Below are 25254 nucleotides of genomic sequence, written 5' to 3' on the forward strand. Positions count from 1 at the left end.
CGCAAAGTGGGGGAGGGCGCATGCGCAGAGGGGGGGCGGCCGAGGCCTGAGCGGGAAGTGAGGGTGAGGGCGCATGCGCAGATGGGGGGGGGCAGCCGAGGCCTGGGCGGGGGTGCGAGGGCGCCTGCGCAGAGGGGGGCCCGGCCGAGGCCTGGTCGGGGGAACGAGGGCGCATGCGCAGGGGGGGCGGCCGAGGCCTGGGCGGTGGAGTGCTGGCGCGGGCGCATGCGCAGAGGAGGACGGCCGAGGCCTGGGAGATGGCGTGCGGGCGCGGGCGCATGCGCAGGGAGGGCCGGCCGAGACCTGGGCGGGGGGGGCTAGGCCTGAGCGGGGGAGCGAGGGTGCGGGCGCGTGCGCGGAGGAGGACGGCCGCGGCATGGGCGGGGGGGGGGGTGGTTTGAGGGTGCGGGCGCATGCGCAGAGGTGGAGCCGCGGCCGGGGGGGTTTGAGGGTGCTGGTGCATGCGCAGAGGAGGACGGCTCTATGTATCTTTTTACTCTATGTATTTATTTATTTAATTTATTTGTCCATATCTATTCTATTTATTTTATTTTGTTAGTATGTTTGGTCTTGTTCTCTGTCTCCCCCTTTTAGACTGTGAGCCCACTGTTGGGTAGGGACTGTCTCTATATGTCGCCAATTTGTACTTCCCAAGCGCTTAGTACAGTGCTCTGCACATAGTAAGCGCTCAATAAGTACGATTGATGATGATGATGATGACGGCTGGGGCTTGGGCGATGGAGTGCGGGCGCGGGCGCATGCGCAGGGCGGGCCGGCCTAGGCCTGGGTGGGGGGCCGTGGGAGCGAGGGCGAGTGCGCATGCGCAGAGGGGGCGGCCGCGGCCGGGGGGATTGAGGATGCGGGCGCATGCGCAGAGGAGGACGGCGGAGGCCTGGGCGATGGAGTGCGGGCGCATGCGCAGGGCGGGCCGGCCTAGGCCTGGGCGGGGGGGCGGGGGAGCGAGGACGAGTGCGCACGCGCAGAGGAGGACGGCTGAGGCCTGGGCGATGGAATGCGGGCGCATGAGCAGGGCGGGCCGGCCTAGGCCTGGGCGGGAGGGGGCGTGGGAGCGAGGGCGAGTGCGCATGCGCAGGGGGTGGGGGAGGCCGAAGCCCGGGAAGGGGAGCGAGGGGGAGGGCGCATGCGCAGCGGGGCCGGTGGCGCATGCGCAGGGCGGGAGGTCCTTGTGCGGTCCTTGTCGTCGTGGTGTTGTTCGGTGGGCCATGGCTCCGAAGGGCGGCCCCAAGCAGCAGTCAGAGGAGGACCTGCTCCTCCAGGATTTCAGCCGAAACCTGTCCGCCAAGTCCTCCGCGCTCTTCTTCGGGAACGCCTTCATCGTCTCCGCCATCCCCATCTGTGAGGAAACCCCAAACGGCTCACTCCATCCTTGGCACTGCTGACCCTCCTGTTACTACTACTACTACTAATCGTGGGGATGGCTTCTGCTGAGCGCTTACTAGGTGCCCAGCGCTGTTCTAAGCGCTGGGGGGGTTACGAGGTGATCGGGTTGGCCCACACTTTTAATCCCCATTTTAATAATAACGGTGGTGGCACTTATTAAGCGCTTACTACGTGCCCAGCACTGCTCTAAGCGCTGGGGAGGTGACGAGGTGATCAGGTTGGCCCACACTTTTAATCCCCATTTTAATAATAATGTTGGTGGTACTTATTAAGCGCTTACTAGGTGCCCAGCGCTGTTCTAAGCGCTGGGGAGGTTAGTTGGCCCCCACTTTTAGTCCCCATTTTAATAAGAATAATGGTGGTACTTATTAAGCGCTTACTAGGTGCCCAGCACTGTTCTAAGCTCTGGGGAGGTTAGTTGGCCCCGACTTTTAATCCCCATTTTAATAATGATGGTGGTACTTATTAAGCGCTTACTAGGTGCCCAGCGCTGTTCTAAGCGCTGGGGAGGTTACGAGGTGATCAGGTTGGCCCACACTTTTAATCCCCATTTTAATCATAATGGCACTTATTAAGCGCTTATTAGGTGCCCAGCACTGTTCTAAGCGCTGGGGAGGTTGCGAGGTAATCAGGTTGGCCCACACTTTTAATCCCCATTTTAATCATAATGGCACTTAATGAGCGCTTACTAGGTGCTAAGCACTGTTCTAAGCGCTGGGGAGGTTACGAGGTGATCGGGTTGGCCCACACTTTTAATCCCCATTTTAATAATAAGGGCACTTATTAAGCGCTTACTAGGTGCCAAGCACTGTTCTAAGCGCTGGGGAGGTTACTAGGTGATCGGGTTGGCCCACACTTTTAATCCCCATTTTAATCATAATGGCACTTATTAAGCGCTTATTAGGTGCCCAGCACTGTTCTAAGCGCTGGGGAGGTTGCGAGGTAATCAGGTTGGCCCACACTTTTAATCCCCATTTTAATAATAAGGGCACTTATTAAGCGCTTACTAGGTGCCCAGCACTGTTCTAAGCGCAGGGGAGGTTACGAGGTGATCGGGTTGGCCCACACTTTTAATCCCCATTTTAATAATAACGATGGTGGTACTTATTAAGCGCTTACTAGGTGCCCAGCACTGTTCTAAGCGCAGGGGAGGTTACGAGGTGATCGGGTTGGCCCACACTTTTAATCCCCATTTTAATCATAATGGCACTTAATGAGCGCTTACTAGGTGCCAAGCACTGTTCTAAGCGCTGGGGAGGTTACGAGGTGATCGGGTTGGCCCACACTTTTAATCCCCATTTTAATAATAACGATGGTGGTACTTATTAAGCGCTTACTAGGTGCCCAGCACTGTTCTAAGCGCTGGGGAGGTTACGAGGTGATCGGGTTGGCCCACACTTTTAATCCCCATTTTAATAATAAGGGCACTTATTAAGCGCTTACTAGGTGCCCAGCACTGTTCTAAGCGCAGGGGAGGTTACGAGGTGATCGGGTTGGCCCACACTTTTAATCCCCATTTTAATAATAATGATGGTGGTACTTATTAAGTGCTTACTAGGTGCTAAGCACTGTTCTAAGCGCTGGGGAGGTTACAAGGTGATCAGGTTACTCACGGCGGGCCCACACTTTTAATCCCCATTTTAATAATAAGGGCGCTTACTAGGTGCCAAGCACTGTACTAAGCGCTGGGGAGGTTACGAGGTGATCAGGTTGTCGCACGGGAGGCCCACACTTTTAATCCCCATTTTAATAATAAGGGCACTTGTTAAGCGCTTACTAGGTGCCAAGCACTGTTCTAAGCGCTGGGGAGGTTACGAGGTAATCAGGTTGTCCCACGGCGGGCTCACATTTTTAATCCCTATTTTAATAATAATAATAATAGTGGTGGTATTTATGAAGCGTTTACTATGTGCCAAGCACTGTTCTAAGCGCTGGGGAGGTTACGAGGTGATCGGGTTGTCCCACGGGGGGCTCACACTTTTAATCCCCATTTTCGTAATAATAATGATAATAATGATGGCACTTATTAAGCGCTTATGAGGTGATCAGGTTGTCCCACGGCGGGCTCACACTTTTAATCCCTATTTTAATAATAATAATTAATCAATCAATCAGTCGTATTTATTGAGCGCTTACTGTGTGCAGAGCACTGTACTCAGCGCTTGGGAAGTACAAGTTGGCAACATATAGAGACGGTCCCTACCCAACAGTGGGCTGTATTTATTAAGCACTTACTATGTGCCAAGCACTGTTCTAAGCGCTGGGGAGGTTACGAGGTAATCAGGTTGTCCTCAGGTGGGCTCACACTTTTAATCCCCATTTTAGTAATAATAATAATAATAATGGTGGCACTTATTAAGCGCTTACTAGGTGCCAGGCACTGTTCTAAGCGCTGGGGAGGTTACAAGGTAATCAGATTGTCCCACGTGGAGCTCACACTTTTAATCCCCATTTTAATAATAATAATGGTGGCACTTATTTCAGGTTGTCCCACGGGGCGGGGGGGGGCGGCCCACCAGCCTTCACGCCCATTTTACAGACGAAGTAACTGAGGCCCAGAGAAGTGAAGTGACTTGCCCAGAGTCACACAGCTGACAGTTGGCGGGGGGGGGGGGGGGGGGGGGGGATTTGAACCCGCGCCCTGTGACTCCAAAGCCCGGGCGCTTTCCACTGAGCCACGCTGCTTCTCATTTTATAGGGGAGGGCACCGAGGCGCAGAGGGGTTAGTAGTATCAATAGCGATGGCATTTGTTAAGCGCTTACTATGTGCCAAGCACTGTACTAAGCGCTGGGGGAGATGATACAGGTCAATCAGAGAGACAGAGAGAGCTGGAAGCCACGTCAGCACGAGGAGCAGCTCTGAGTGGGAGAGGGAAAGCACCGAGAAAGCAGTATAAGCTCAACTGTCTCCCCCTTTCCAGACTGTGAGTCCTTCGTTGGGCAGGGATTGCCCCTATTTGTTGCTGAATTGTACTTTCCAAGCGCTTAGTACAGTGCCCTGCCTTCACAAAGTGCTCAGTAAATCATTTATGTATTTATTTTGCTTGTACATCTCTATTTATTTTATTCTGTTAGTATGTTTGGTTTTGTTCTCTGTCTCCCCCTTCTAGACTGTTGGGTAGGGACCGTCTCTCTATGTCGCCAACTTGGACTTCCCAAGCGCTTAGTACAGTGCTCAGCACACAGTAAGCGCTCAATAAATACGGTTGATTGATTGAATAAAAGCCACTGATTGATTGACAGCCCGGGACCCTGCATGCATGCGTGGCAGGGATTCATTCATTCACTCATTCATTCATTCAGCCGTATTTATTGAGCGCTTACTGTGCGCAGGGCACTGTACTAAGCGCTCGGGAAGTACAGGTCGGCAGCATATGGAGACGGTTCCTACCCAACAACGGGCTCCCAGTCTAGAGGGGGGAGACAAGCAAGCTCCCAAGACAAGGAGCTCACCTCCTCCAGGAGGCCTTCCCAGACTGAGCCCACTCCTTCCTCTCCCCCTCCTCCCCACAGCACCTGTCTATATGTATATGTGTTTGTACGCATTTATTACTCTATCTTATTTGTACGTATTTATTCTATTTATTTTATTTTGTTTTGTTCTCTGCCTCCCCCTTCTAGACTGTGAGCCCGCTGTTGGGTAGGGACCGTCTCTATATGTTGCCGGCTTGAACTTCCCAAGCGCTTAGTACAGTAAGCGCTCAATAAATACGATTGATTGATTGTACGTATTTATTCTATTTTATTTGCACATATCTATTCTATTTATTTTATTTTGTTAATACGTTTGGTTTTGTTGTCTCTCTCCCCCTTGTAGACTGTGAGCCCGCTGTTGGGTAGGGACCGTCTCTATATGTTGCCGACTTGTACTTCCCAAGCGCTTAGTACAGTGCTCTGCACCCGGTAAGCGCTCAGTAAATACGATTGATTGATTGATTGATTGTTTGTACGTATTTATTACTGTATTTTATTTGTCCATATTTATTCTATTTATTTTATTTTGTTAATACGTTTGGTTTTGTTGTCCGTCTCCCCCTTCTAGACTGTGAGCCCACTGTTGGGTAGGGACCGTCTCTGTATGTTGCCGAATTGTACTTCCCAAGCGCTTTGAACGGTGCTCTGCACACAGCAAGCGCTCAATAAATGCGATTGATTGTACGTATTTATTACTCTATTTTATTTGTACATATTTATTTATTTATTTTATTTTGTTAATATGTTTGGTTTTGTTGTCTTTCTCCCCCCTCTAGACTGTGAGCCCGCTGTTGGGTAGGGACCATCTCTGTATGTTGCCGACTTGTACTTCCCAAGTGCTTAGTACAGTGCTCTGCACACAGTAAGCGCTCAATAAATACGATTGATTGATTGATTGATTGTACGTGTTTATTACTCTATTTTATTTGTACATATTTATTCTATTTATTTTATTTTGTTAATATGTTTTGTTTTATTTTCTGTCTCCCCCTTCTAGACTGTGAGCCCACTGTTGGGTAGGGAACGTCTCTGTATGTTTCCGACTTGTACTTCCCAAGCGCTTAGCACAGTGCTCTGCACACAGTAAGCGCTCAATAAATGCGATTGAATGAATGAAAGCAACAAAACAAAATATATAGACGGGTCAAAACCGTCAGAATAAATAGAATTGTAGCTCTGTGCACATCATTAATCAATTGTATTTATTGAGCGCTTACTGTGTGCAGAGCACTGTACTAAGCGCTTGGGAAGTACAAGTTGGCAACACATAGAGACAGTCCCTACCCAGCAGTGGGCTCACAGTCTAGAAGACTGCACCATTAACAAAATAGAGTAGTAAATATGTACAAGTAAAATAAGTAGAGTAATAAATCTGTACAAGTATATACAAGTGCTGTGGGGAGGGGATCAGTGGAAAGAGCCCAGGCTTTGGAGTCAGAGGTCATGGGTTCAAATCCCGGCTCCACCAATTGTCAGCTGTGTGACTTTGGGCAAGTCACTTAATCAATCAGTTGTATTTATTGAGCACTTACTGTGTGCAGAGCACTGTACTGAGCGCTTGGGAAGTACAAGTTGGCAACATAACTTCTCTGGGCCTCAGTTACCTCATCTGTAAAATGGGGATTAAGACTGTGAGCCCCTCCCCATGGGACAACCTGATTACCTTGTAACCTCTCCAGCGCTTAGAACAGTGCTTTGCACATAGTTAGCGCTTAATAAAATGCCATCATTATTATTAGGGTGGAGGGGGATGGGGAAGAGGAGAGGAAAAAGGGGGGCTCAGTCTGGGAAGGCCTCCTGGAGGAGGTGAGCTCTCAGTGGGGCTTTGAAGGGAGGAAGAGAGCTAGCTTGGCGGATTTGTGGAGAGAGGAGGGCATTCCAGGCCAGGGGAAGGACGTGGGCCGGGGGTGGACGGCGGGATGGGTGAGAACGAGGCACGGTGAGGAGGTTAGCGGTGGCGGAGAGGCAGGAGGGACAGGAGGATGGGAGATCAGAGAGGAGGCTGATGCAGTAATCCCATTGGGATAGGATGAGAGATTGAACCAGTGAGGTAGCGGTTTGGATGGAGAGGAAAGGGCGGATCTTGGTGATGTTGTGGAGGTGAGACCGGCAGGTTTTGGTGATGGAAATTCATTTATTCAGTCGTCTTTATTGAACACTTAGCATGTGCAGAGCACTACACCAAGCGCCTGGGAGCGTACAGTACAAGAACAAACTGGCACATCCCCCAGTGGTCTTCCCACTCGGACACTTTCCCTACTCCCTTCAAGGCCCTACTGAGAGCTCACCTCCTCCAGGAGGCCTTCCCAGACTGAGCCCACTCCTTCCTCTCCCCCTCCTTCCCCTCTCCATCCCCCCACCATACCACCTTCCCTTCCCCACATGCACCTGTATATATGTTTGTACATATTTATTACTCCATTTATTTTACTTGTACATATCTATTTATTTTATTTTGTTAATATGTTTTGCTTTGTCCTCTGTCTCCCCCTTCTAGACTGTGAGGCTGCTGTTGGGTAGGGACCGTCTCTATAGGTTGCCAACTTGTACTTCCCAAGTGCTTAGTACAGTGCTCTGCACACAGTAAGCGCTCAGTAAATTCGATTGATTGATTGATTGATGTATATATGTTTCTACGTATTTATTACTCTATTTTACTTGTACATATCTATTCTATTTATTTTATCTTGTTAATATGTTTGGTTTTGTCCTCTGTCTTCCCTCTTCTAGACTGTGAGCCCGCTGTTGGGTAGGGGCCATCTCTATATGTTGCCAACTTGTACTTCCCAAGCGCTTAGTACAGTGCTGTGCACACAGTAATTGCTCAATAAATACGATCGATTGATTGATTCAAGGATTAAAACTAGGGGCCGCCCTGTTTCCCCTAAACCCAGAGCCGTGTAATTAGCTGGTAGTGAAGAAACGGGGATGGGCTCTTTCCTAACTTTCCTGGATTTCAAAGGGAGTGTCCATTGACTTCTCATTTCTTCTTGTGAATATACTCAAACATTGGAGTCCTAAGCTTTATATATCTTTTCCTCACAGTGAGGGGTCTTAAACACTGCCCCAAGCAATGGAGTAGGGGGGAGATAATCAGTTTAGACATAGTCTCTGTCCCAGATGGGGCTCAGGATCCCAGGGGATGGCAATTAATGCCACTTTACCGGTGAGAAAATTGAGGCGAAGAGAAGTTAACCGACTTGCCCCGCTTGTCACACACCAGACAAGTGGCAGCGGTGGAATTAGAACTCAGGTCTCCTGTTCCCGGGCCCGAACTCTTTCCACCAGGCCGTGCCGCTCAGTGTTAGCGCTTTAAGCTTCCGGAACCCGTTACGTACGTGACTGGGAGCCAAAAAAGTCTTTACCAACCCGTGTTTTTGTTCTTTGGCAGGGCTGTATTGGCGAATATGGCATATGGATCTTGTCCAGTCTGCTGTTCTGTACAGTGTGATGACTCTTGTGAGCACCTACTTAGTAGCTTTCGCGTACAAGAATGTCAAGTTTGTTCTCAAGCACAAGTAAGTGTGATTTATTGTTCTCACCTTCTCACCCCCACACGAAATCTCGCGTCCTGCATACTGGACGAGTCTGCAGGGGGCTGGTGGTATGTTTGGTTTTGTCCTCCGTCTCCCCCGTTTAGACTGTGAGCCCACTGTTGGGCAGGGACCGTCTCTATGTGTTGCCAATTTGGACTTCCCAAGCGCTTAGTACAGTGCTCTGCACACAGTAAGCGCTCGATAAATACGATTGATGATGATGGTGGGTTTTCTGGGGTAATTTTTCCAGAGAACAGGGATTTGTTCCAATCGATCAATCGTATTTACTGAGCGCTTACTGTGTGCAGAGCACTGGACTGAGGGCTTGGGAAGTCCAAGTTGGCAACATCTAGAGACGGTCCCTACCCAGCAGCGGGCTCACAGTCTAGAAGGGGGAGACAGAGGACAAGACCAAACATATGAACAAAATAAAATAAATAGAATATTTATTATTCTATTTAAATAGAATAGAATACAAGTAAAATAAATCGAGTAATAAATATGTACAAATAAATATGTAATAAATAAATAGAGTAATAAATATGTACAAACATATAGTCCCCACGGGGCAGATTTCACGACAAACACCTGCTTAGGGTTCGCCGGAGCCGCTGAACCCCGACCGGCGTTTTTAGAGCAGTGTCCCATCCGTGCCGGCGTAATTCAGGGGGACTTTTTTAGAAATTTGTTTGAAGTCCACGCGGGCCCGCCCGGCGTTTCGTTGCGGAGCGGAAGGTTGAGGCCGCAGCAGCGGCTTCGCTTCTGCCCTGCCGTGGGTGCAGCCAGCGCCGACCACCCTCACCCGTCCGCGGCAGCCCCCGATCAATCAATCAATCGTATTTATTGAGCGCTTACTGTGTGCAGAGCACCGTACTAAGCGCTTGGGAAGTCCAAGTTGGCAACATAGAGAGACGGTCCCTACCCAACAGCGGGCTCACGGTCTAAACGATCTGCAAGGGTGGCTGATGGCACCCTTAGCGAGGGGCTGGGGACCGCCGCGGGGGAAATGAAGGCTTCCCCCACTACCTGCCGGCTGCCCATCCCTGCATCGGCCTCCCAGAAACCGTCGCAGCCGTCCGTCCCCGCTCGTAAACTCCTGTGAGAGCGGGGCCGTATTCGGTCCGTCGGGCCTATTTATGGAACGCTCTCTGTGTGAAAGAGCGCGGTACTGGGTTCTTGGGAGAGGGCAGCGTAACCAGGTGACAGGCGCATCCCCCGCCTGCAATATATTTTGTCGTCTGTCTCCCCCTTCTAGACTGTGAGCCCGCTGTTGGGTAGGGACCGTCTCTAGATGTTGCCAACTTGGACTTCCCAAGCGCTTAGCACAGTGCTCTGCACACAGTAAGCGCTCAATAAATACGATTGAATGAATGTGTAAGTTTGCACATATTTATTACTCTATTTTACTTGTACATATTTATTCTTTTTATTTTATTTGGTTTACATGTTCTGTTTTGTCGTCTGTCTCCCCCTTCTAGACTGTGAGCCCGCTGTTGGGTAGGGACCGTCTCTAGATGTTGCCAACTTGTGCTTCCCAAGCGCTTAGCACTGTGCTCTGCACACAGTAAACGCTCAGTAAATGCAATTGAATGAATGAATGAATGTATGTGTACATATTTATTACTCTCTTTTACTTGTACATATTCTATTCTATTTGGTTTACATGTTCTGCTCTGTTGTCTGTCTCCCCCTTCTAGACCGTGAGCCCGCTGTTGGGTAGGGACCGTCTCTATCTGTTGCCAACTTGTACTTCCCAAGCGCTTAGTACAGTGCTCTGCACACAGTAAACGCTCAATAAATACGATTGAATGAATGAACGTATATGCTTGTACATATTTATTACTCTGCTCTGCACATAGTAAGCGCTCAATAAATACGATTGATTGATTCTATTTATTTGGTTTACATGTTCTGTTTTGTCGTCTGTCTCCCCCTTCTAGACTGTGAGCCCGCTGTTGGGTAGGGACAGTCTCCATAGGTTGCCAACTCGTACTTCCCAAGCGCTTAGCACAGTGCTCTGCACACAGTAAATGCTCAATAAATACGATTGAGTGAATGAGTAGAGGGATCGTGCCAACCAACTCTGCCGTCCTCTCCCAGTGCTTTTTTGGAACTCTGTACAGGGTCAACAGCTAGAAATAGGATTGACTCGGGGAGGAGGTCTGGAGGTGGGGCGTCTTTCAAGAGACCGTCCCTTGATTAAGCCCTCCTTTTCTAATAATAATTATTACGGTATTTGTTAAGTAGAAGCAGCGTGGCTCAGTGGAAAGAGCCCGGGCTTGGGAGTCAGAGGTCATGGGTTCTAATTCCGGCTCCGCCACTTACCGGCTGTATCACTTTGGGCAAGTCACTTCACTTCCCTGTGCCTCAGATACCGCATCTGTAAAATGGGAATGAAGATTGCGAGCCCCACGTGGGACAACCTGATCACCTTGTATCCCCCGCCCCAGCGCTTAGAACAGTGTCTTGCACATAGTAAGCGCTTAACAAATACCATCATTATTATTATCATCCCCATTTTAAAGATGAGGGACTTGAGGCACAGAGAAGGTAAGCGACTTGCCCAGGGTCACACAGAAGACAAGTGACGGGGTCGGAATTAGAACCCACGTCCTCTGACTCCCAAGCCCGGGCTCTTTCATTCATTCATTCATTCAGTCGTATTTAGTGAGCGCCTGCTGTGTGCAGAGCACTGTACTAAGCGCTTGGGAAGTACAAGTTGGCCACTGAGCCACGGTGTCGCCCTGACTCGCTCCCTTGATTCACCCCCCCACTCCCTGCCCCATAGCACTTATGTCCAGACCTGTCATTTATTGATTTCTACTCCTGTCTGTCTCCCCCTCTAGACTGTAAGATTGCTGTGGGCAGGGAATATGTCTGTTTATTGTTCTGTTGTCCTCTCCCAAGCCCTTGGTACAGTGCTGTGCACACAGTAAGCGCTCCAGAAATACGACTGATTTAGTGCCCCCCCCCCCCGCCTTACCTCCTTCCCCTCCCCACAGCACCTGTATATGTGTATATATGTTTGTACGTATTTATTGCTCTATTTTACTTGTACATATTTATTCTATTTATTTTATTTGGTGTACATGTTTTGTTTTGTTGTCTGTCTCCCCCTTCTACGCTGTGAGCCCGCTGTTGGGTAGGGGCCGTCTCTGTATGTTGCCGACTTGTACTTCCCAAGCGCTTAGCACATTGCTCTGCCCACAGTAAACACTCAATAAATGCGATTGAATGAATGAATGTATATGTTTGTATATATTTATTACTCTATTTTACTTGTACATATTTATTCTATTTATTTTATTTGGTTTATATGTTCTGTTTAGTTGTCTGTCTCCCCCTTCTACGCTGTGAGCCCGCTGTTGGGTAGGGACCGTCTCTAGATGTTGCCAACTTGTGCTTCCCAAGCGCTTAGTACAGTGCACTGCACACAGTAAACACTCAATAAATACGATTGGAATGAATGTATATGTTTGTACATATTTATTACTCTATTTTACTTGTACATATTCTATTTATTTTATTTGGTGTACATGTTCTGTTTAGTTGTCTGTCTCCCCCTTCTACGCTGTGAGCCCGTTGTTGGGTAGGGACCATCTCTAGATGTTGCCAACTTGTGCTTCCCAAGCGCTTAGTACAGTGCTCTGCACACAGTAAACGCTCAATAAATACGATTGAATGAATGAATGTATATGTTTGTATATATTTATTACTCTATTTTACTTGTACATATTTATTCTATTTATTTTATTTGGTATACATGTTCTGTTTTGTTGTCTGTCTCCCCCTTCTACGCTGTGAGCCCACTGTTGGGTAGGGACCGTCTCTAGATGTTGCCAACTTTTGCTTCCCAAGCGCTTAGCTCAGTGCTGTGCACACAGTAAACGCTCAATAAATACGATTGAATGAATGAATGTATATGTTTGTACATATTTATTACTCTATTTTACTTATACATATTTATTCTGTTTATTTTATTTGGTTTATATGTTTTGTTGTCTGTCTCCCCCTTCTAGACTGTGAGCCCACTGTTGGGTAGGGACTGTCTCTATATGTTGCCAACTTGTACTTCCCAAGCGCTTAGTACAGTGCTCTGCACACAGTAAGCGCTCAATAAACACGATTGATTGATTGATCTGTAAAACGGGGATGAAATAACCGTTCTCGCCCCTATGTAGACTGTGAGCCCCGCGTGGGACAGGGACTTTCTCCAACCTAAGTACCTTGCATCTACCCCAGTGTCTAGAACAATGTTTGGCACAAACAAAGTGATTACCAATACCCCAATCGTGATTATTATTATTACCATTGTTTCCACTCCAGACTTGAGGGGTTAAACTAGAAAAGACAGTTATCGGGCCTCTTTATTCATTCATTCAATCAATCAATTTTATTTATTGAGCGCTTACTTTGTGCAGAGCACTGTACTAAGCGCTTGGGAAGTACAAGTTGGCAACATATCTGGCTGGCAACTCATTGTGTTTGTGCCGTTAAAGAATAGGATATTTATTTTATTTATTTTTTGGGGGGTATGTCGTGGTTAGTCCTGAACGTCTGTGGGTATCTTTTCATATCAGTAGTCACTACTCCGGTTTTGAATGTTTCTTATGAATTTTTCTTTTCTGGCAAACAGTCAATCAGTGATATTTCTTGAGCACTTACTGTGTGCAGAGCACATTTTACTGGCCGGATTCATTGCAGTAAGTTGAATAGATAATAATGATAATGATGGCATTTATTAAGCGCTTACTATGTGCAAAGCACTGTTCTAAGCACTGGGGAGGTTACAAGTTGTGTGAGCCCCACAGGGGGCTCACAGTCTTCACCCCCATTTTACGGGTGAGGGAACTGGGGCCCAGAGAAGTGAAGTGACTTGCCCAAAGTCACACAGCTGACAATCGGCAGAGCCGGGATTTGAACCCACGACCTCTGACTCCAAAGCCCGGGCTCTTTTCCACTGAGCCACAGAGCAAATGTTCTCTTCTCCAGTAAAATACTCAGTTACTGACAAGCAGTTGTAATCTGTCCAACATCACTAAGAGGGTCGTCAAAAATATAGTGGTAAAGTGAGCTTATTTCAGATGTAGGGCTCGCTGAAAAGCAAAGAAAAAACTTTAAAAAAACTAGATTAAATTGATTAAAAGAACCTTTGGAAGTGGCAGCCCCATTGGCAATGTGATAAGGTGCTTCTGGTAGCATTTCACTTTCTCCGCCAGTCCAGGTTCCTGGCAGGCTGAAATTTGGTCAGCTCAATCAGTGGTACTTATTGAGCACTTAACTCTGTACAGAGCACTGATCTCAGCACTTGGGAGAGTCCGGTTGAGCTAGTAGGACGGAACCTGCCCTCAGGAAGCTTAGAATCAGTCCAGGGGAGGAGATGAACCCTGCCCCAATACCTAGGGGTAGCTCAGCCAGCACACTCAAACTTGACGGTGGCTTTTTGGTTCTCCGAGAGCTTGGCTCCAATTGGTGGGTGTTCAAAAGGTAACAGGCTTGAAGTGGACCCTAATTCTACTTTGGGGAGCCTCTGAAAGATGCCAGGCCAGTTCCAAGTCCCCTGGGGTGTTCAACCTCCATGGAGGCCTTATCCTGACCCTCTTGCTCTTTCTCTTGGGTAGGGACTGTCTCTATGTGTTGCCAACTTGTACTTCCCAAGCGCTTAGTACAGTGCTCTGCACACAGTAAGCGCTCAATAAATACGATTGATTGATTTCTCTTCCTCCCCTCCTCCTCTTTCTCCTTCTCTCCTTTCCTTCTCCTTCTCCTCTTCCTCCTTCTCCTAACCTCTGCCTCTTTTTTCTCCCCCTCCCCTTCTCCTCTTTCTCCTTCTCATTTTTCTCCTCTTTCTCCTCCTGCTTCTCCTTTTCCCCTCCTCCTCCTTTCCCCAGGTCATGTAATAATAATAATAATACTTTTGGTATTTGTTAAGTGCTTACTATGTGCAACGCACTGTTCTAAGCGCTGGGGAGGATGCAAGGCGATCAGGTTGTCCCACGTGGGGCTCACAGTCTTCGTCCCCATTTTCCAGATGAGGGAACTGAGGCCCGGAGAAGTCAAGCGACTTGCCCAGAGTCGCACAGCGGACAAGCGGCGGAGCCGGGATTCGAACCCATGACCTCTGACTCCAAAGCCCGGGCTCTTTCCACTGAGCCACGCTGCTTCCCATAGTGTGTCCTAGAGTGAGCAGGCCCGAGGCCTCCTCAGGCTGATGATCAATCAATCAATCGTATTTACTGAGCGCTTACTGTGTGCAGAGCACTGTACTGAGCGCTTGGGAAGTACAAGTTGGATGATGTCTGGTGGTCCTACAGTGTCCCCGGCCACCCAGCGTGTCATTTGTCAGCTCTGAAGCGTTGAATGAACAGCATTGCACTCTTATTCCATTCCCTTGGGGCATTCCCATTCCCTTTGTCTCCCCCTTCTAGACCGTGAGTCCGTTGTCAGGTAGGGACCGTCTCTATATGTCGCCAACTTGTACTTCCCAAGCGCTTAGTACAGTGCTCTGCACACAGTAAGCGCTCAATAAATACGATTGATTGATTGATTGGTACTCGGGGCCTCGCCTTTACTGGCCGGGCCGCCCCGGATCCCTTTGGGACCCACAGGATTTCCTCCCTCCACTCTCGCGGCCCTCCGGGGAGGCTCCCAAATAGCCAGGTTGGAAGATCATAGGAAAGGAGGAAGTTCAGAAGTCGGACTCCTGCTTGGGAACTGGAAAGCAAGTTCTGGGCTTCCTGCCGAAGTTATCACTGGGTCCCTCACCTTTTTTGCTGCATACCGAATTCCCCACAGCACTGAATTTTGCCCTCCGCCTCTTTTTCCTCCGTTTCCTCCTTTTTCCTCTTTAGGCAAGTCCTTGGAATTGACATTGGCCATTCCAAATGGCTCCTTTAAAGGCCCTCAGGGGAACTCAGATAAGTCAGCAGAGTTGAATTAAAAAAAAAAAAAACAACCCACCGAAAATGGGCCCTGTTGCCTCTTCCGTATAGGCTTTCATCAGTACAGTATTTTTATGCTGCTGTTCAAGGAGGTGGATTCATTCATTCATTCAGCCGTATTTATTGAGCACGTATTTTTATGCTACTTTTCAAGGGGGTGGGTTCATTCATTCATTCAGCCGTATTTATTGAGCACGTATTTTTATGCTGCTGTTCAAGGGGGTGGGTTCATTCGTTCATTCAGCCGTATTTATTGAGCACTTACTGTGTGCAGAGCACTGTACTGAGCGCTTGGGAAGTGATCATTTCTTTGGGGGGAGGAATTAGGTTCCCCAGGGACAGCTGGAAGTTTCTGGGAACGGAAAATGCACGCTCTTCCCCCGGGAGAGTGGCTCGTGGCGTGGTGTGGCCGGCTGCCCCCCAGGCTGAGTCCGCGATGCTTTTCAAAATCAGATTTGGACGCTTTTAAAAATCAGAGGCCGAGATCGGCGGCCGATTTCCTCCACTTCAGAATCCTCCTGAGATTTTGAAGTGAAAACCAGGGAGTCTTTGCAGCCGAGCTGGGGGCTTTTGGCCTTCATTCATTCAATTGTATTCATTCATTCATTCAATTGTATTTATTGAGCGCTTACTGTGTGCAGAGCACTTGGGAAGTACAAGCTGCCTTGATCGGGCAGCAGGCTCCCATCTTGCTCAGTGGAACCGGTTGGCGCCTAGGTCATCTCCTCCGTGCCGGGAAATAGCGTTAAGCGTCTTAACGTCTCCTTCCGTCGTACCCGTCTACTTTTCCAAGTTCTCCCTCCCTTCGATAAAAGCGATCGCCACCTTGGAAGCCCTCCAAGGCCTTGGCGGGAACAGGATCCTCAGCCTCCCCTGGGGGTTTTGCTGTTCATGTTACGAAGCTCCGAGCTCGGGACTTTCTGTCCAACGTGTTTTCTTCTAAAGTACAGCATTGCCGAATCTCCAGGCTCAGTTGCAAGAACAAACTGTGTGAGTAGGTCTGTCTTCCCCCTTTTAGACTGTGAGCCCACTGTTGGGTAGGGACCGTCCCTATATGTTGCCAATTTGTACTTCCCAAGCGCTTAGTCCAGTGCTCTGCACACAGTAAGCGCTCAATGAATACGATTGATGATGACGATGAGGAGTATGTGTGAGGTTGTAACCCTCGTGCCCCAGGCGTGCTGGGAACCAAGCCTGGCGTAGTGGAAAGGGCACGGGCTTGCGAGTCAGAGGTCGTGGGTTCTAATCCCGGCCCCGCCACTTGTCTGCTGGGTGACCTTGGGACAGTCACTTCACTTCTCTGAGCCTCAGTTTCCTCATCTGGAAAATGGGGATTAAAACTGTGAGCCCCACGTGGGACAACCTGATCACTTTGTATCCCCCCCCCACTTAGAACAGTGCTTAGAACAGTGCTGCGCACATAGTAAGTGCTTAACAGTCTTCTAGACTTAGAGAAAAAGCGTGGCTCAGTGGTAAAGAGCCCGGGCTTTGGAGTCAGAGGTCATGGGTTCAAATCCCAGCTCCACCAATTGTCAGCTGTGTGACTCTGGGCAAGTCACTTAACTTCTCTGTGCCTCAGTTACCTCATCTGTAAAATGGGGATTAAGACTGTGAGCCCCCTGTGGGACAACCTGATCACCTTGTAACTTCCCCAGTGCTTAGAACAGTGCTCTGCACATAGTAAGTGCTTAATAAATGCCATTATTTTATTTTATTTTTTTTAGATTGTGAGCCCGCTGTTGGGTAAGGACCGTCTCTGTGTGTTGCCAACTTGTACTTCCCAAGGGCTTAGTACAGTGCTCTGCACACAGTAAGCGCTCAATAAATACGATTGAATGAATGAACAAATGCCATCATTATTATTATTGTCTGCTGTGTGACCATGGGCAAGTCACTTCACTTCTCTGTGTCTCAGTTACCTCGTCTGTAAAATGAGAATTAAGACTGCGAACCCCACATGGGACAACCTGATTACGTTGTATCTACCCCAGTGCTTTGCATAAAGTAGGCACTTAACAAATACCATAATTATGTATTTATTATTGTTTGTTCATTCTCTTTTCTTTCTTTTTTTTTTCCCAAACAGAGTAGCTCAGAAGAGAGAGGATGCCGTCTCCAAGGAAGTTACTCGCAAACTTTCTGAGGCCGACAATCGGAAAATGTCTCGGAAAGAGAAGGATGAAAGGTTAGACTCGTTGGGAAAAAGTGGAAACGCTTTACCGGGAGGGTACTTAGGGGCTTGCCTCCTTGGGCAGTGACGTTGGCCTAATCACTACTACAGTAAAGTACTTCTGAAGAGAAACAAAATCCTGACTTTTCAGCTTTTGTAATTTAGAGAGCAAAGCAGTAGTGCTGAAGGGTTGCTTGTTGAGTTTCCAAGGAGAGCTTTCAAAGGAGCAAGCAGGACAGCCTCGCCAGGGTTGCTTAAAGCATAATCCGTGCTAATGGGTGACAGGAATACAGGGATAATGTAGAATCCCAGATAATCCCCAAGCTCCTCCCGCTTGACGCCGTGAACAGGCTCCGGCGGGTTTCCCTGAGTCCTTGTAAGGGTTTTTTTTTTTTAGTAGATACTCAACTTTCAGAGTAGGGAAAGAAGAAGAGCCAAAGGCTTGACCCGCCGGTGCGGAAACAGGAATTTTGCTATGCTTGCAAGCTGCCGGATAGTGTACGCCAGTGGGTTTGGGATTTTGCAACTCGAGGGCCACCTTGGCGGCCAAGAGGCCCCAAAGACCACTTTTGGGATGAGCGGAGGAGGAGGAGGGATGCTCTCCAATCCTGAACGCTTTACCTTCCAGGGGAGGGGAAGGGAGAAGAGGGGCTGCCCCAAAGTCCAGACCTCTTCCCCAAGCTCGCCTTTCTGAGAAAGTGGCTCGATATACAAGCTTGAATTAGCACCCTGGTTTTATCTGAGCGCCTGTACGAGGGAACACATAAGATTGGAAACGATCCCGCCTGTGAAGATGGGATTGCCAGACTAGAATGCAGATCTTTGAGGGTGAAACGCAACAGGTACATGCTTGGGTGTGCTCCCGGAGGAGTAATATTTGTGGAGGGCGACTTGATGTAGCGCTTTGGGGAATACCCCTCGTTAGCACCCCACTGTATTTATGTTGAGCACCACGGGTGTAAATATCCGTCCCAATGGGCAGGTTGCATATCACTTGCTTTGTCTGCATTGTCCTAGTAAAGAGCATCACACCAAGTGGACACTCAATATTGCCAATATTAATGCTGTGCTTACTACTACTCCAACACGGTAAAAAAATGAAACGTTTTCCCTCCACGAGGGTGTTACACTCTCACCGGGATGGGGGATATTGCACAGTGGCCAGAGCACGGGCCTGAGGGTCAGAAATTCATGGCTTCTGATCCCGATTCCACCAGTTGTCTGTTGTGTGACCTTGGGCAAGCCACTTAACTTCTCTGTGCCTCAGTTGCCTCATCTGTAAAACGGTGATTGAGACCGTGAGCCCCACGGGGGACAGGGACCGCGTCCAACCCGATTTCCTTGTAATCAATCAGTCAATCAATCATATTTATTGAGCGCTTACTATGTGCAGAGCACTGTACTTGTATCCACCCCAGTGCTTAGTACAGTGCCTGCCACATAGTAAGCGCTTAATAACATAATTATTGTTAGTATATGGGATGGACTGTGTCCAATTCGATTTGCTTGGATCCACCCCTGTGCTTAGTACAGTGTCTGGCGCAAAGTAAGCGCTTCACAAGCACCATCATTGTTATTGGGAGGGTGGGGGGAAGAAAGGCGTAAAAGTATTTAGAAAGTAGAGTGGTCAGAATAAGTAATCGAAGATGCAGTTGAATAAATTAGGTGTGCAGAAGTGCCCAGGATATTCCCCGCGGGCTGGGGAAATGCCCCTTGCTTCTCTTGTACTTTCCAAGCGTTTAGTGCAGCGCATTTAATGAATGCCATTTGTAGTATCGCTGCCACTTTGGCCTCGAGGAATGTGGGGAATTTGAGCCAGAGAAGCTCTCCTGACAGAATGATCCGTCCTTGGGAATTCAGTTTCAGCAAACATCATTTTAACCCCAGAAATCTCCTGGGCCACTCTGCCTCGGAGTTGTTCGGGTCAGGTTCTGGCCCCCACGCGTTTGGCCCCCGTGACCGGTCCGTTGGCTTTCTGTTCGCACACAGAATCCTGTGGAAGAAAAACGAAGTCGCCGATTACGAAGCCACAACGTTTTCCATCTTCTACAACAACACCCTCTTCCTGGTCTTGGTCATCATCGCTTCGTTCTTTGTCCTGAAGAACTTCAACCCCACGGTGTATCCTTTCCTTGGCTTGAGCGTTCCCAAAGCCTCGGGATAAGATCGGGATTAGCCAGCGTACGGTCATCCTGTCCCCCAGCGCTCTCTGGTAGCTTTCCGTCGAGGAATAACATGGCGTGTTCTTTATATTCATTCTGGCCCTCGGGCACCTTTACAAGTGCCATGGGAAAGGACAGTCCCGTTCATTGTGACTAGGGAACAGAGTCACGGAGAGTCACTCAAAGTAGACCTTCGAGGACCTGGGGAGTGGCCGAGCGACATCCCTGGAGCAAAATGTGCACCCTGTCTCTTTAACAGGAGATCGGTACGCTCCGAGATTTCTCAGGCGTGGTAAGAATTTGTTGCTTTGGGGGGGAAAAATGGAGGCTGTATCAGAGCAGCCAAGGTGAATAAGGTCCCTGCGTTGATTCCCCCGAGACCTGTCCGTTCTTAAATTCTCGTCTTGAGGCGGTGGGCCGGGGGACTGTCGTCTTCCCGCGGTTCCCCGTGCAAAGCAACTGGGCCGTGAGTGCTAGGGGCCCGTTTTGTTTCAGCCCCAGAGCCGGTTTTTTAAGCCGGCCCCGAGAGTGGTGGCACGTGGGGATGGCCGACCGCGGCGGCCGCTGCCTCGAGCCCGGAAAGGGGCCGGCAGAAGCGGCTGCGCTTCTGCACTTTTAAGTCCCATCTACCTCCCCCTTTCCCCTCCGTCCACCAAAGCCCCGCCAATTTGTGGTCTTTGGCCCTCAGACCAAACTGAACACTCGACTCGGTTGGCGGAGTCGGGATTTGATCCCGTGCCCTCCGACTCCAAAGCCCGGGCGCTTTCCACTGAGCCACGCTGCTTCTCATTTTATAGGTGAGGGCACTGAGGCACAGAGAGGTTAGTAATATCAATAGCGATGGCATTTGTTAAGCGCTTACTACGTGCCAAGCACTGTTCTAAGCGCTGGGGGAGATAGAGGTTAATCAGAGAGACAGAGAGAGCTGGGAGCCACGTCAGCACGAGGAGCAGCTTTGAGTGGGAGAGGGAAAGCAGTCAGCTCAACTGTCTCCCCCTTTCCAGACTGTGAGTCCTTTGTTGGGCAGGGATTGCCCCTATTTGTTGCTGAATTGTACTTTCCAAGCGCTTAGTACAGTGCCCTGCGTTCACTAAGTGCTCAATAAAAACCACTGATTGATTGACAGCCCGGTACCCTGCATGCATGCGTGGCAGGGATTCATTCATTCACTCATTCATTCATTCAGCCGTATTTATTGAGCGCTTACTGTGCGCAGGGCACTGTACTAAGCGCTCGGGAAGTACAAGTCGGCAACATATAGAGGCGGTTCCTACCCAACAATGGGCTCCCAGTCTAGAGGGGGGAGACAAGCAAGCTCCCAAGACAAGGAGCTCACCTCCTCCAGGAGGCCTTCCCAGACTGAGCCCACTCCTTCCTCTCCCCCTCCTCCCCACAGCACCTGTCTATATGTATATGTGTTTGTACGTATTTATTACTCTTTTATTTGTACATATTCTATTTATTTTATTTTGTTAATATGTTTGGTTTTGTTCTCTGTCTCCCCCGTCTAGACTGTGAGCCCACTGTTGGGTAGGGACCGTCTCTGTATGTTGCCGACTTGTACTTCCCAAGCGCTTGGTACAGTGCTCTGCACACAGTAAGCGCTCAATAAATACAATTGATTGATTGATTGATTGACTCCCTCCCCTCCCTCCCCCTTTAGTTACACGCCTCCTCCACGAAACACCCCCACGAGCCCTGAGGTGAACGCTTGGTTGAGGAAATGGCCTGGTTTCCCCCTCCCTGCCCTCGGCCCTTCGTAATTTGCGAGCCTCAGATGGGCGTCCTGGCAGTCTAGACTTCCACCTAAAATATTGGATTTTCTCCCTCCAATTGCAGCCCATTTCCTGCTCCTGCTGCTTCTCATTCCTCAAAATCCCCCAGCTCTAGAGCGCATTTTCTAGACCGTAGAGGTTGCGGCAGCAGGGTTGGGATCGAACAGACCGCGCCGAGGTAGGATCTGACGTCTTGCTTCGGGGGCTCTGTTCATTCATTAAGCGCTCAATGAATGCGATTGATGATGATTCATTCACTCAGTCGTATTTATTGAGCGCTTACTGTGTGCAGAGCACTGTACTAAGCGCTTGGGAAGTATAAGTTGGCAACGTATAGAGGCGGTCCCTGTCCACCAGCGGTCTCACGGTCTATCCGAGGCTTTTGAAGTTGCGCCTTGACGCTCGCCTTCTCAGAAACTATATTCTGACCATAAGTGCTTCTTCCGGGCTGATTGCCCTGTTGTCCACCGGCTCCAAATAGCCCGAAGATGCCGCCCGTCCGCCCCGTTGTTACGGGTGGGCTGGGGTAGGTGGAAACGATAAAGTAGCCCGTCCGGGGAGGGGACTCTCAAGAACTATTTGGTAGAGTTCAAAAGTTCCTTTGTTTTTTGACCAAGCCCGTATATTCTTTTTTTTATACATAAAAAGCTTTGATTTTCAGCCGGCTTGACAGGCTGTTGAAGGAAAATAAATTGGAAAGAAAACTCAGTGTACCAGGTCACTTATTAAAACAGGGAAACTGCCTTGTCATAATCACATGAATGAAGAGAAGAAAACAATTTGTTTCCGAGACCTGTCAGAGGTCGCCGTGACCCGGGCTGTGCTGCCGTTAGTTATAATAGCAGTGAGAAGTTTAATAACTTGTTCTCCGCATTTCAAGAATGGCAACTTTTTTTTTCCTTCCCAACGTAAATATGAAAGTCAAGCCTGGTTTTTCTCATGTAATCGGGAGCCTTAACTCATCGAAGTTTCAGGAAAGATCCATCCCACCCCCTTGCAAACTGTCCCTGATCTTGTATTTTAAAATTCTTTAATAAAAAAAAATAGTTGGAAACATGACTTCCTGGACTCTTTGGCTCTTTGGAAAGTGGGATTCTTTCTCTTTTCTCTCTCTTTTTTTTATTTTTTTGTTAGCCGAGATTGTTGGCAACTGGAAATGCCCTAAAAATGAAGTATAGGGTGATGAATGAGGGCCACGGTGGATATATTGGGGCTCTCGGAGGAAACAGAGTGACCCCCAAACCTTGGAGAGATTTTAGAATTTTGCTTCGTGGCTTCAGTGTGAAGGATCAACCCTTCCTGTGGCCAGTCTGGGTGAGTGGATGGGGTCAGGCACCCTGATTAATAATAATAATAATAATAAAAATATTAAGCACTGTTTTTAAGTGCCGGGAAGATACAAGATAATCTGGTCAAACACAGTCCCTGTCCCACACAGGACTCACGATCAAAGTAGAGGGAACAGGTGCTGAATCCTCATAGGTGAGGGAAATGAGCCACAGAGAAGTTGAATAATTTGCCCAAGTTTACACAGCAGGCATAAATTATAATAATACTGGTATTAAGCATTTACTATGTGCCAAGCACTGGTTTTTTTAACATTTATTAAGCGCTTACTATGTGCAAAGCACTGTTCTAAGCGCTGGGGAGGTTACAAGGTGATCAGGTTTTTCCGTGGGGGGCTCACAGTCTTAACCCCCATTTTACAGGCACAGAGAAGCTAAGTGACTTGCCCAAAGTCACACAGCTGACAATTGGCCGAGCCGAGATTCGAACCCATGACCTCCAAAGCCCGGGCTCTTTTCCGCTGAGCCACGCCGCTTCTGTTCTAAGCGCTGGGTAGATACGAGGTGATCAGGTTGTCCCACGTGGGGATCACAGTGTTAATCCCCATTTTACAGATGAGGGAACTGAGGCCCAGAGAAGTTGTGACTTGCTCAAAGTCCCACAGCTGACAAGTGGCGGGGGTGGGATTAGAACCCATGACCTCTGGCTCCCAAGCCCGGGCTCTTTCCGCGGAGCCACGCTGCTTCTCATGTGGTGGAGCTAGGATTAGAACCCAGGTCCCCTGACTCTTAAGACCCATGCTCTTTCCACTAGGCCATGCTACTCCTTATATAGCCCACTGTTGGGTAGGGACCGTCTCTATATGTTGCCAACTTGTACTTCCCAAGCGCTTAGTACAGTGCTCGGCACACAGTAAGCGCTCAATAAATACGATTGATTGAAAATAGTTCTGGGTAACAAAGGGAGGTCGCCCCAGTCCCGCCGGCCTTGCCGAGATCCTGGTCTCCGTGACCTCACCTGGTCCCAGGAGAGACCCAGAGAAAGTACAAGCAGCGTGGCTCAGTGGAAAGAGCACGGACTTTGGAGTCGCGGGTCATGAGTTCAAATCCTGGCTCTGCCAGTTGCCAGCTGTGTGACTTTGGGCAAGTCACGTCACTTCTCTGGGCTTCAGTTCCCTCATCTGTAAAATGGGGATTAAGGGTGTGAGCCCCCCGTGGGACAACCTGATCAACTTGTAACCTCCCCAGCGCTTAGAACAGGGCTCTGCACGTAGTAAGCGCTTAATAAATGCTATTATTATTATTATTATTATTACAAGCGTGTTCTGCCAAGCCAAACCCGAAGACCAAGGTACGGTTCTAATCCTGAGAGCAGAGTTCTCCGGCAGCCTGTGAAGTTGGGTTTGGCGGCCTTCCTATAATAATAATAATAATAATAATAATGATGGCATTTATTAAGCGCTTACTATGTGCAAAGCACCGTTCTAAGCGCTGGAGAAGCAGCGTGGCTCAGTGGAAAGAGCCCGGGCTTGGGAGTCAGAAGTCAGGGGTTCGAATCCTGGCTCCGCCACATGTCTGCTGTGTGACCTTGGGCAAGTCACTTCACTTCTCTGAGCCTCAGTTACCTCATCTGTAAAACGGGGATTGACTGTGAGCCCCACGTGGGACAACTTAATCACCTTGTATCCTCCCCAGTGCTTAGAACAGTGCTTTGCACATAGTAAGTGCTTAACAAATGCCATCATTATTATAACAAAGTGATCGGGTTGTCCCACTGGAGGCTCACAGTCTTAATCCCCATTTTCCAGATGAGGGAACTGAGGCCCGGAGTGACTTGCCCAAAGTCACCCAGCTGACAGTTGGCAGAGCTGGGATTCGAACCCATAACCTCTGACTCCCAAGCCCGGGCTCTTTCCATTGAGCCACGCTGCTTCTCCTCCCTCTCAGGCGGGAGCATGGCTCAGTGGAAAGAGCCCGGGCTTTGGAGTCAGAGGTCATGGGTTTGAATCCTGGCTCCGCCACATGTCTGCTGTGTGACCTTGAGCAAATCACTTAACTTCTCTGAGCCTCAGTTACCTCATCTGTAAAATGGGGATTAAGACTGTGAGCCCCCTGTGGGACAACCTGATTACCTTGTTACCTCCCCAGCGCTTAGAACAGTGCTTTGCACATAGCAAGTGCTTAACAAATGTCATCATTATTATTACAAAGTGATCAGGTTGTCCCACGGGAGGCTCACAGTCTTAATCCCCATTTTCCAGATGAGGGAACTGAGGCCCGGAGTGACTTGCCCAAAGTCACCCAGCTGACAGTTGGCAGAGCCGGGATTCGAACCCATGACCTCTGACTCCCAAGCCCACGCTCTTTCCATTGAGCCACGCTGCTTCTCCTTCCTCTCTGGTGGGAGCGTGGCTCAGTGGAAAGAGCCCGGGCTTGGGAGTCAGAGGTCATGGGTTTGAATCCCGGCTCCGCCACATGTCTGCTGTGTGACCTTAGGCAAGTCACTTCA

General features: G+C 49.0%; 1 protein-coding gene across 1 annotated transcript; it reads left to right on the top strand.

Annotated features, from left to right (window-relative positions):
* Positions 1–1166: 1166 nt before the first annotated feature.
* On the top strand, positions 1167–22518 carry SSR3 (signal sequence receptor subunit 3). The gene is made up of 5 exons (XM_038743000.1): positions 1167–1356; positions 8267–8393; positions 17439–17537; positions 19512–19643; positions 21874–22518. The coding sequence occupies exons 1-5, from the start codon at positions 1224–1226 to the stop codon at positions 21938–21940; spliced, it is 558 nt and encodes a 185-aa protein (XP_038598928.1). The 5' UTR covers positions 1167–1223; the 3' UTR covers positions 21941–22518.
* The last annotated feature ends 2736 nt before the right edge of the window (positions 22519–25254 follow it).

The sequence above is a fragment of the Tachyglossus aculeatus genome, unplaced genomic scaffold, assembly GCF_015852505.1.
Source record: "Tachyglossus aculeatus isolate mTacAcu1 unplaced genomic scaffold, mTacAcu1.pri scaffold_221_arrow_ctg1, whole genome shotgun sequence".
NCBI classification, from domain to species: domain Eukaryota; kingdom Metazoa; phylum Chordata; class Mammalia; order Monotremata; family Tachyglossidae; genus Tachyglossus; species Tachyglossus aculeatus.

Coding starts and splice junctions, on each gene's coding strand:
- SSR3 (XM_038743000.1), top strand. CDS start 1,224: ATGGCTCCGAAGGGCGGCCCCAAGCAGCAGTCAGAGGAGGACCTGCTC. Junction 1,357..8,266: donor CGTCTCCGCCATCCCCATCT/GTGAGGAAACCC, acceptor GTTCTTTGGCAG/GGCTGTATTGGCGAATATGG. Junction 17,538..19,511: donor CGGAAAGAGAAGGATGAAAG/GTTAGACTCGTT, acceptor GTTCGCACACAG/AATCCTGTGGAAGAAAAACG.